This window comes from Eumetopias jubatus, unplaced genomic scaffold, assembly GCF_037043125.1.
Source record: "Eumetopias jubatus isolate StellerSeaLion01/CBP00866 unplaced genomic scaffold, mEumJub1_p1.0 scaffold_2, whole genome shotgun sequence".
NCBI lineage: Eukaryota > Metazoa > Chordata > Mammalia > Carnivora > Otariidae > Eumetopias > Eumetopias jubatus.
Genome location: NW_028274808.1, coordinates 119110299 through 119123169, shown reverse-complemented (window position 1 = coordinate 119123169; position 12871 = coordinate 119110299). Strand labels below are relative to the sequence as shown.

Here is a 12871-nt window from a genome sequence, read left to right as displayed (position 1 = left end):
AAGCAGGCTTCCCGCTGAGCAGGGAGCCCGATTTGGGCCTCGATCCCAGGACCCCGGGACCATGACCCGAGCCGAAGGCAGACACTTAGCCATCTGAGCCACCCAGGCACCCCCGAACTTTTTTCTTTAAACAAAGTTAACAATTACAAACTGCAGGAAAATATGTTAGTAAATTATATAGTGTACTTTTCTTTTTGAAATTTATGAGACTATATATAAATTATTTGGGGAGAGTTTCAAGGAAGTGACAGATGGACATCAACAATATTGCATAAAATAGAAGAGTAAGCACAATCTAAATATTTCATAAGCAGGAAAAATGGTGGAAGGCCAGACGGAAAGAAGTCAAAATTGGCGTGATCTCGGAGCAAGACAAGAAACAGGAGGTGACCCCAAAGAAGAAGAAAAGAAAGAAGATGAAAAGGAGCAGGGGAAGGAGGAAGACCCATACACGTTTGTTGAGACTGAAGACAGTGACTATGACGTGATACTGGCCAATATGAGTACAAAGAAAAAATTGGGGAGTCGGTCTTTTATTATAAACAGACCTCCTGCCCCTACACCTCGACCCACAAATATCCCTCCAAAAGAGGAAACCACACCTTACATAGCTCAAGGTAATGCTTTTTGGTGTGTGTGCGTGTGTGTATGTGTGTGTGTGTGTGTGTGTCAGTGTTTTGGGGGTGGGAGGAATTGTCCTCTTTTTAGTGGAGTCAAAAACCCCAAATATGAAAAATCCAAGTCATAAGTGAGTTGTATTGGCCCATTTTTAAATTTAGAAACACAATGAATAAAGAAAATAAGAACAATGGGTAGGGTCTGGTTTCTAATTCTTCATTAAAGAAGGATAATTTTGACAAATTATCCAAAGAACATGAAACCACAGCTTGTGTGGAGAAATTCTATTTGAAACTTTTTCTATAATTCTCTAAGAGGGAAGCTCAACTCCTATGAATAATTTGCAACACAAGATAAGAGGTAAATACTTTACTTTTGCCCCAATTTTACTTTTTGCTCCTAATTCCACTTAAAATAACTTTAAAAGCCTAAAAAGTTGTGAAAACTAGAATCTCAGATACACAACCACAGTTACTCTGAGAATTGCACTTCACCCCAACAATTAAGATTCACTTCCTCTGTCATAGAATTTCTACTTCATTTTACGCTTCAATTCTTCTTTCTCATTTTCTACTCGGTTGAATCTGAATAAAAAAACTAACAGATCCCGGAGCTTTTTTTTATATCTATAGCCCCAGCAGAGTATATTTACACTACTATTATTTTCTGGCACTCTTGTATACTCTGTTTGGTTTGATGTAGTCCACAAGTCCATTGTGTCTGAGAAATGGACTTTTATTTATCAGTGCATTGCATGCATTTTGGGGCTAAAATACCATCCTAGGGACTGAGGAAATGGGATAAAACAATTTCTTCATCCTTGAAGAGTTCCTAGGTGATAGATATGCAAATAAATACCCAGAGTACAATGTGACACTTTATTAGAGAGTTTTTGAACAAAATGTTTGGGGGATAACTAAACTGAGAAGCAATCGATTATACATTCAAACAATTTAAACCAAGTACTCGAACAGAACATTTAAGTGTATACCACGAACCTACCCAAAAGAAGCACATTTACTCATCTGTGCTTAATATGTTCAAAAGAAACCATTCTATTGCTTAAGCATTATGTTTTGAGAAATTTGTATAAGAACATTTAGCGAGTATATATAATTTCCAGTGTACAATATATTATTCAACAGTGTTCTACTGCTGATAATGTTCAAGAAACTATTAAAAATTAGAAAACAATAACAAATTAATAAATGTGTCAGCTAAAATAAAATGTCAACTGGAACAATTATCTAGATTATTAAGGCAGGGATTAGCTGTAATTAGAAATTCTTAGATTGTCTAGCATAGTGATATCTAGGATATTACTAGCTCTTAGACAAGGATACTACCTCCCAATAAGTATTTTTTAAAGAGAGAAGATAGAAACAGCTCAACACAAGAATTTAGTTGTATTCAAGAAATTTCTGAAGCGGTACTTCATCCTCTGTACCCCAATCCTTGGGGAGTTCTCAGGACCACAAGTAGAGATTCCCATGTTGCGGTGTTCTGTTTTTTGCATTTTATCTTCTCATCCTTCCGTGGGCTGTCATATTCTTATTTTCCATGAGCTCTTTCTTGTTCTCTATTTGTTCTTTTTTTTTTTTTTTTGGATTTTATTTATTTATTTGACAGAGAGAGAGAGTACAAGCAGGGGGAGTGGCAGGCAGAGGGAGAGGGAGAAGCAGGTTCCCCAGGGGGCAGGGAGCCCGATGCGGGACTTGATCCCAGGACCCTGGGATCATGACCTGAGCCGAAGGCAGACGCCACCCAGGCACCCTCTAAGAAATTTTAAAAGCTATTTATCTCCCCTACTCATCGCAATTTTGACACCCTTCAGCATTTATAAGAAATCTTTCTAATTCAATTACACAATGTGATTTATTCTCCTTTCCATTATTTATTCCTTTCCTCTTTCACTGGAATTTAGTTGCTTTCCTCTCCCTTTTGTGCTATTGATTGTTGATCATTCTCTTCCCACATTAAGAAAACATTGCCTCATCAGCTAATTCTTTCTTGATGTTCTTTGCATTTCACAGGATAAAAGTCTTTCATCACATCTTTCCTCTTTTTTTTTTCTCTTTTTCATAGCTCAGGCAGCTCTATTAAATAAAATTGCCATCATTTCCCAGAAAGCCATCCATTCAATTAAAAGAACACTAATTTGCCCCAATCCTTGCCAGAGCACAGAGGTAGTAGCAGAATGTTGGCACATCCAGAGTATGTTAATGTAGCCAAAAGAGAAGGATGTAGAATAGGAGATGGAAGAAGAAAGCAAGATGCAGAATCCCAACTTACTATTTCAGAAATTCAAGAAAGTACTGGCAAGGAAACTAGGCAAATAAATCGGAGAGATACAGGAAAATCATGTTGGCTTTTGCGAGATCATAGAAAACATGTCTATTGGTGTCCACCTCTAGTTCCTGGCACAGAGCTCCTGAAACCCTTGTGATTTCCTGGATGACAGGAGAGTTTTTTGCTCTAATGAGGCAACTCTAAATGGGCTCCTGAATGGCTGGATGACGGCTAGTCATCAAATACACCAAGCCATGATTAGAAGCCTAGAATCTTCAGCCCTAGTCCCCCATTTTCTTGAGAAGGGAGAAGGGCTGAACATGTACTTATTGACCAATAGTGCCTATGTGAGGAAGATTCCATAAATCCTAATAGTAGGGGATTCCCAGAGATTCCATGTTGGCAAACAAATCCACACAGGAAGGCTGATACACCCCAACCCAGTGGGGGTAGAAGCTCCTGCACTCAGGACCCTGAGTATTGCACTCTGGATATTTATTTGCATATCTATCACCTAGGAACTCCCAGACCTTGTGCTATGTATCTTTTCATCTAACTGTTCATCAGTATCCTTTATCATATCATTTAATACACTGGCATTTGTAAGTGTTTTCCTGAGTTTTGTGAGCCACTCTAGCAAATTAATTGAACCTGAAGAGGGAGTCATGGGAATCTCCAATTTGTAGCCAAATTAGACAGAAGCTGTGGATAAGCTGGGAATCTACTACTTGTGATTGGCATCTGACGTAGAGTGGAAGCAACCCTGTAGGACTAAGCCCAAGCCCTAAGTGTCAGAATTGAGTTAAACCGTGGGACACTCAACTGGTGTCCTAGAATTTCTTGACGGAGGGAAAACTCCGCACATTTGGTGACCATAAGTGACTGAAGTGAAGTGTCGTGAGTGCGGTAGAGGTGTGAAAGTGGAAGAGACACACATAAAAGAAAGACTGGAGGAAAACTGGCTTGCCCCGTTACAGCTTTGCAGAAAGTATTCAGATTCAGCTGCTATTACCTAAGCAAATAACTTCATATATCTGAGATTCCATTTCCTCTTTGTAAGTTTAGGATAAAAATAGTATCTACTTTAAGGATTGCTGTAATCTTTAAGTGAGATAAAATTAGACATTACCCAGCACAATATTTGGTATGTGGTATACGCTCAATAGATTATAATTAATAGCGATTCTATTTTGTCTTTCCTCAGTTTCTGGGCAGACAGTGACTTTGAGAAACTAACTTTATAGGAAAAATGTGTGCTTCCTAGATTCTGATGGCATCCGAGGCTAAGGAAGTTATTAGAGATGGAGAAGGAGGAGGGGGGATCCTGCCCTCTAAAGGGACAAGTCTACTTCATCTACTCCTGATAACAATTGTTGTGAGACAACTTTCATGCTTATTTCTAATTCATGCAATAATCTTACGTGGTTGGCATTTATAGCCTCATTTCGCAGATGATGAACCTGATGTTCAGTGAGTTTCAGTGTCTTGCCCGTGGTGATAAAATTAGGAACAGGAAGATAGAGAATTTGGACTTACATCAGTCTGGTTCTCGCCACAAATTTCCTTCGTTGATATATTTATTTCTGGATTATTTGTTAACATTTATTTCCTCCTCTGACCTGTAAGATCTGTGGAGGGAGAGACCAGCCTTCTCTGGTTTTGCCCATCATTGTATCTTTTGGTACCAAGCTTGGTGCTGAATTCATAGTAGAAACTATGAATGTTTGAGGAATAGTAATTGAATGAATACGAAGATGAAAAAATGATAAAAGTGACAAAAACCACATCGATGTGGTTCATTAGGATACTTTATTAACACTCTGGAGGATGGTCAGAATAATATTTCAATCTACTAGTTCCTAAATTTCTCTTGTTTTAAACCATCTTATGGGTTTTTTTTTATTTTTTTATTTGAGTAGAGTTGACACACAATGTCACATTAGTTTCAGGTGTACAACACAGTGATTCAGCTTCTTTATACCATACGCTGTGCTCACCACCAGTGTAGCTACCATCTGTCACCGCACAACGCTATTACAGTACCATTGACCATATCCGCTATGCTGTACCTTTTCTCTCCATGACTTATTCATTCCATAAATGGAAGCCTGAACCTCCCACTCCCCTTCACCCATTTTACACCCCCACCCCCCCACACACACACCCTCCCCTCTGGCAACCATCAGTTTGTTCTCTGTATTTACAGGTCTGATTCTTTTTGTTTGTTTATTCATCTATTTTATTTTTTAGGTTCCACATATGAGTGAAATCATATGGTATTTGTCTTGACAGTTAAACCATCCTACGTTTGAAGTACAACTAATGTGAAAAGGGGAGGTCACACAAAATGGGACAAAGTTCCAGGATACTGACATACAGCTAAGCATTCTAATCCCTTTCACACAGCATAACATAATAGAGAGAGGCTCTTTTTCGACTGTCACCCCTAGAAATGTAACTTATTAATGCAAAACTAAACCCATGGTTTTTTATTAAGAGAGATGTTTCTGATTTTTTATTCCATTCCTGTCATACTAAACCTAATTTTGGTGAACAACAACAAAAGAATAATTTATTTTTCTTAAATGAAAAGTCTTTGAAGTCTGTGTGCTTTCAGATGTTGCATTCTCTCCACCTTTTTCTCCCTATAATATGGCAGAGGATCAGGTTCATTAAGTTTCAAGAGTATGGAGGAATTAGTATGGATTTACAGTCCTCCTTAATGACAGAATTCTTGATTTAAAACTAATCAAGGAAAGAAAATGAACACTTTGCATAGTGTACATAGATTGGTAGTAAAACTATATCCATAAATCATGAGGAGAGATGACTGCCTATTGGGGAAAATTCTTCAGCATCAATGGGCAATTTCCCATTTTCCCCTCGCACAATTAATAGAACCAAGATCCTTCTTCAGAGTCTGTGTTACTGGTTTGGGGTAGAATGTAATTTCCCTTTCAATTTTCAATTACTGCTGATATGCCCTTGGCATTTTGCAGAGCAACAAAGTTGTGTATGACCTTTTTGAGAGCTACTCAGCTACTGGGACCCCAAAATGTCAAGTACAACTCAGTTGCTCTCAGAAATTTTCCACTTGCAATTCATTTGTACTTGAAATTGATCACATACAATGTAATTGAAATGCAAACAAACAAACAAAAAAAAGACCTTGTAGAATCTCTTAGGAAAATTAATCCATATCATTGTGTATGTGAGAGAACGGAATGGTCTCTGTCCTCATTAGTGAAGAAATGTGGTCAAGTGGATTAGAGTAGGCCTTAGGTCAAGTGCCTTGGATCCTAATCTCTGGCTGGGTGACCTTGTCCAAGCCGCTTAGCTTCCGGACTTAGTATGTATATCCCAGATGCTCTCAGGACAAAGGGACATATTTATCATTCTCGTGTGATTCTCCGCCTCTCCCCTTTCTTTGATAGGGCGCTGGCACAGCTCCGCAAAGGAACAGTTGTTTAGACCTGTGCTCGAAGCGTCCTTCAGAGGGAATCCAGCCTGCCTGTGTGACCCAGGGGTTTTGATTGGTTTTCTGTCCTCACAGCAACACATCACAGCAGCATTGAATGACACCTACGAAGGGCTTTGCTGACCATCTGTTAGAGTGCTGGCATAATAACGAAGAACTTTTCCAGCCTCATCTTCCAGAAATTCAATTCCTTCATGTTAGCTAAGGGAGAAAGAGTAATCAACTGTGGTGCAAATTGACATTTATATTACATGTGACAACAAATGCAAATATTATCAAGCACTTAAATTTTCATTCAGCAGCAGAGTGCATTTCTGGTCTTTTTCCCCTTAACTTTTGATGCTTAGAGAGTCTCTGTTAAATATCTCTTTAGTAAGAAGTTTAATTGGCCTAGAATAGTAGTTCTTAACTGGTGGCAATTTGCCTCCCTGGAAACATTTGGCGATGTTTAGGGACATTTTCAGTTATCACCACTAAGACAGTACTAATGGCATCTAGTTCATAAAGGCCAGGCATGCCACTAATCCTTCCTACAAGGCACAGGAAAGACCCCATCACAAAGAATTACCCAGTTCAAATCGTCAGCAGTGCCAAGGCTGAGAAACCATGACATGGGTTGTTTCCATTGTTAAGACAAAGTCAACCTCTGAATAGAGTACTTCAGAGAATGGTCACTTGAACATGAAATCATAGATGGATCAAATAGCTATCCACATGAGTTGTCTTTTTTCTCACGTTAGATTTCCTAAATTCACATTATTTTTCACCAGTACTTTTAGTGTGTACATCTTTTTTCCTCTAAATATGTAGCAGTTGGAGAAAAACAAGATGTTCTGTGGGCTTGGCACACTAAGAGGAGCCTCCTCCGAGGGACCAGCATGAAATTCATGAAGATTGTAAAGCTGGATAAAACTGCATTTGAATTATGACTTAGCCACTTAAAAGTTGTGTGGCTTTGTGCAAGTGATAAAGCCTTGCTTCATTTGTTTAAAAAAAAAAAGGATAAAACCTCCTGCATAGAGTTTTTATGGGAATTAAAATGACCTCGGTACTGTAGCTGGCACAACAGAGTGGATGCGAAAATGGTAATCACCATGATGGAGGGTATTCTGTAGACACAGAGGTGAGACAGGACGCGCTAGATCTTTTCAGTTGGTGTGCCTTTGGCTTCTTAACTTGGGTTTCAAATGCCAGCATCTCATCTTGCATGACTTTTCCAAGTTATTTATGAACTATCAATAATGAACACTACACGGAACAAGTGGGAGAGCCTTGTCCACCTGAATGAAATCATATGGAAGGAGACAAACCCCCAGTCCAGTGCTATGCAAGCCATAGGTGTTCAGTACATGTAATCTGCCTGGTAACAAGAGGAAGGAGGACCTGCCTGCCCAGTGGTGGATTGGAGATTTTGCTAATAAACTCGTTGCAGTGGCCTCAAGCTCTAATTACACAGAATTCCACAAACCAACTGCTCTCTGTCTTTTGGAACGTCTCAACTTCCTGGATAAGAAACATTTCTAGAATAGAAATATTCTTGTTTGCATCAAAGGAGAAAATATGCAAATAAAAACATTTTGTATTCTACTCTGGTAAAAATTAAGTTCCTTAGAAAGAGAAAAAAAAAATTACGATAAGATTTCCTGCTTGGGGAGAAGATTTTTATGGGAACATGTCTATTAGACTTAAAGTTTCCATTACAAATTGGAAAGAAAATTCATGCTTTCTCCTTAGGAGAAAATTGATATGGCCATTGAATTAGAATGTTTAGGTCATTTTCCTTCTGGTAGTTATGTGATTTCCAACTTTCCTTCCCTACCAATCTCAGAAGTATTCTCCTTTAAGAAGACAATATCATAACTCCTGATTCCATATATCTCCCAGGCAGTAAACTACTTTCAGTTGGACAGCATTCACAGGATGTAGCTGATGTGACTGTCTATGGCCATGCCAACCCTAAAGTGCCTATCCAAATGTGGTAAACTATGTTTGATAAATTTGTTCAAATTAATAACCTGTAACTATTGCTAACAGAATACAAGGGTGGTTTTAAGCCAGTAGGGGTGCTCAATCTGTCTTGGTCAATTTTCAAAGAAGCTACCTCTCTCCTCTGAGCTCCAGTTTGCTTAGACAGTGTGACTACTTATAGGATTAGAATATTCTCTTAACTTGTTTTTGCTGCTTAGACAAAGGGGTTGTTTACAGTGTTTTGGGTTTTGCGGGGGTTTTTTATTGTTTGTTTGTTTGCTTTTGCCTCATTCCACCTTCTTGTGATTACCTTTCACAGGGTGCAAATTGGGGGAACAAGGTAGGAAGAGTAAGGCTACAGGGGTCAAATTACTAGCTTTGCCTTCCCTGATTGTTTCTCATCTCTATCGTCTCTCATCGGTCGGCACTAAGGACACATTTGACCTTTGCTTCAATGAATACATCAAAATGGAGGACATTGTAGAGACTATGACTGGATTTTATTTACCTTGGCCTAACACTGTAGTTGGTTACACAGTTAGCAACATCATGAAAGCTTATTGAGTAAATAATAAACACACTGCTGCTACCTGTACAGTATCATTCTGAGAACCCAGAGCATAATGCAAATCTGTCACTTTTTTATATCAAATCTCTAGTTTCTAGAATAATCTTCAGTGATAGCTCTAAACATTTTATGTTGCTCTTCTAATGGGCATGGAACATCAAGGGGTTTGTTGTTTATAAGCCACATCTTTATGAATGCATTTGGCTGTTGCACAGACTTTCCATCGCCTTAGCCACTTACAAAGAAATTCCAAATAAGTTTTGTCAGATGTTTTAAGGAGGGTGGCTTTGGTAGGATCCCTTTGCTTGAAATAGGCCATAAATGAAGTTGACATGAAAAATGTTCTTGCAAAAGCAACCTGGAAAGACAAATAGTGCCAGTGAATTCATTATATTTCACCTTCTCCTCCTCCTTTGTTCTTCTGATATTTCTGCTTTGCTTAATGTTTTGAATATTTAATACTATGCTAATTTTTTCCATTTAGTGTCATTTCTATTCTAGAGAAAATTTTATGGAAGTTGTTCCACCAATATTTAAGATAAATGGGGGTGGTATTTGGGACATTTGCATTGTTTGAGATTATTTTGAACTTCAAAAATTGTTTTTCTTTCTCTGTGGGCTTTTTTTAATGTTTAAAGGTGGTGACAACTACTAATAATGCATTCATTTTCCTTTCTTCTCAAATTCCAATTTTAGATAGGAAGAGAAAAATAAAATTTCACTGAGGCAGAGTCATCAATGTTGATGTATGTCATAATTGCCTTAATAGCATTTTTTGAACATTGATGCAGTAAAATGTGATTTAAAAAAAAAAACAGTATCCTGCAAGAATTCAGACACATACGGACAGGATCACCTCCGTATTTTCTAAAAAATTAACCTTGGTCTGTGGTTTAACTTTCTAGTTTTTCTATTAGTCTAAGCCCTCAGTACAAATAATCTCTTCCTCAAAACAGAGTCCCCTATTTAAATTCAGACTTAAGAATTTATCCAGGCACTATTGGGCCTGGAGTGACTTGGGAAATAAGAACTGGTAGCATCTTAGAATGTCAGAGCTGAGTGAGACATTAGAGATCATCTCATCTGAGCTCCACCTTGTTATCAGCAAGAAAATAAAGTGCCAGGAGGGGAAAGCCATTTTCCCATGTCACATGTGTTGTTAACATTAAGACAAAACTATACCCCTTCCCCAGTGCCAAGTTAGTTAGCGTTCTGGTGGGTTGTTTTTTTTCCAATTTCTGTATGTTTAAAACAGACTCTCATCTTATTCCCCACAAATCTTGTACAAAAGTATGTGCTTTCATATATAAAGCTGAGTGACCCATAACCCAATGTTCAGTTCTCAGGACATCATGGATTTTACATTTACCTCTTATAAAGGTTTGTGTCAGTGAGCATGGTAACTAGAAAGCATATAAAGCTTTTTAGAACAAAGGTTTTACTGGTAAATTTAAAATGTTTCAGCTAATATTAACCGTAAAAAAGAAAGATTAACGAATTCTGGAATTTTCTATCTACCTATCCTTTTCCTAAGGCTAACAGAGTATGTTTCCTTGTTATGCATGTTTGAGTCACTGATCATTTTGATGGACTAGCGCTTTCTTCAGGAGACAAGTTAATATAGGTCTTTTTCCAAGATTACCTCACATTCAAAAATACCTCCTCACTTCCATAGCATCAAGAAAACAGTGTGTTTAGTAATGTGCTAATTGCGTCTTTGTAAGGAAATGAGGCTTGTTGCGTAGGTGGAAGGAAGGGACCAGTTGAAATGGATGCAGCTGGAGGTGAGTTAAGAGGGAATTTCAAGAGAGATTATCCAGGGAGAAAGGGCCTTTGTACTGTGGGGTGTGACAGGATGCACACCCGGCTTTTAAAAAGTTCTGCTATCAGCACTTTGATAACCATCCTTCTCAGACATCCAGCTTCCCTCCCAATCTTCCTTCAGATCCCGGGCTCTTCCAGCTGGAAGCCCTGGTGAAATCTCAACAAGAAATAAGTAACACTCTTTATAATTCTAAGGCTAGAAACCGAAAGAATGTTGACTTGTTTCGCATTTACTGCATTTCACGCACCCTGGGCATTTGTTGTCAGCAGAACCACATACAGGATGTAAAATGATTTTTAAAAAATTAATGCCAAAAATCTGGAAAAACTAATTCCAAGTACTCTGTAGCTTCAAAATGCAGCAGAACTGTTAAAACTGATCGATGTACTCTTTATTTGGAGAATTTGTTGTCCAGATTTATCTTTGGATTCAGATTATTTTCCATATTAATGATGCCAGACTACAGCCTTTTTTGTCTTAGACATTTTCAGTTATCATCTTAACAATATTGGTAAAAACAGAAAAAGCGTGCAAAGACTCTGCCTGTTATTAAAACTTCAAGAGTGTTTCATATTTTCAAGACTTTTTAGAACTGGCCAATGAAAAAAAAATCAAGCACCACTTGTAAAAACTTTTCTAATATCCCAAAATACACTCACACACCATATATCCATCATTATATTTTATTTAAGGAAAAATACAAACCACAAGCCCATAACTTGCCATTAAGTTATATTTAGCATGTTTTTCAAATACTAACTTGAAGCAGAAAATTGATTTTCAACCAGAAATGATGTTATTTCATGAGTATAACTCTTCTTAAACACATCATACTTTGAAAATATATTTGCTTTTCCTGTTTGAAAGAAGACAGTAGGGCAGAGTACTCTGTCTTGACAAACTAAATATGCTTAATCATTTTTGATGTGATAGGATTTGGGGCAGTTTTTTTAAATACAAAAAAATGTCATCTGGATTAAACACAGGTGTGACCTTGATAATAGATTGGTCTAAAGAATGTTAAAACTAGAGACAGAGAATATAAGACAACTGCTGGGCTGCATCTTCCCATCAGAGTGGTCAAGCACCATCCTGCTGGACTGCTCGCTCCCTCCCACATGCCTCAGCTCCATTGTCCCAGGAAAGTCTGGTGAGCTGCTGAGAGGAGCAAGAGACCCAAGCAGGCTGGAAATGCTCAAGGGTTCTTGTGAAGTCCCTCCCTCTATCTCCTTCTTTATCTTTCAAAAGAAATAGTTATGGAAGAGAAGAGGCAACAGTGCTGTGGAGAACCAAGCAATAGGTCGAAGTTAAAGGCTTGAGGCTCTAAATCACGTCTCTACTAACAACAGTTCTGGGATCGTTGCGAAATTACTCAGCGCTTTTACAAGTTATTAAAACTTCCACCTCCCTCATCTTTACACATATGAGGTTGGACTCAATCTCCAAGGCCTCTAGCTGTTTCCAAACCCTGTAATGCAGACTACCCATAAAAAATAAATAGCACAAACTCTGGGATGTTCATTTTCTAAAGTCAAGTTGTAAAGGGTATAAGCTTTTTCATTAACAAATGCCAGAAGCTATACGGAAATTTGTGGGGTGCTCAATAAATATTAAACAATCAATTTTATCTTTCATCTGCAAAATGGGGTGAGTAATGCTGACTTTTCTCGCAGAATTTCATGTGAGAAATAATAAATGAGAACAAAGCACTTTTCAGATAATGAAGTAATTCGAATAAGCTGCTTTAATAGGTCTGAGGTCTAGCTAGATGATGCAAGAATAAAGTGTCTTTTTTATTATTACATCTGTGAAATACAGCAGTCTTTTCATCTGTTTAAGAAGAAACCGTCATTACCCTTGCTTATCACCAGAAAGTCAGCATGAGTAATTTCTCTGCAAATGGAATTTTTCATGTGATTTTAACATTTATCACTTTTAACAAAATGCACCTTTTAGCTTTACCTGATATCAGAATGGAATCCTATCTTGATTTAAATAGTTTAATGAGGTGTTCCATCAGCATTACACTCTTCTGCCTAAAGAAAATGCTTTTCGAAATGACTGATAAGCTGTGCAAATGAGAAAATTGTAAATTTAATAATCCTCCTACTCAAAAATAATACAA

At 37.9% G+C, this 12871-nt stretch overlaps 1 protein-coding gene across 4 annotated transcripts in view; it reads left to right on the top strand.

Moving 5' to 3' along the window:
* Positions 1–12871, top strand: part of BANK1 (B cell scaffold protein with ankyrin repeats 1) — a 304887-nt gene that overhangs the window by 268130 nt on the left and 23886 nt on the right. For 2 of the 4 annotated variants that reach the window (XM_088021090.1, XM_088021092.1), the window contains exon 11: positions 312–617. The exons of 1 other annotated variant lie outside the window; for it this stretch is intronic. In XM_088021090.1, coding sequence (XP_087877216.1) covers positions 312–617 — 306 coding nt within the window. The remainder of the gene's footprint in view (positions 1–311; positions 618–12871) is intronic. One more of the 4 variants, XM_088021091.1, reaches the window with a different exon arrangement.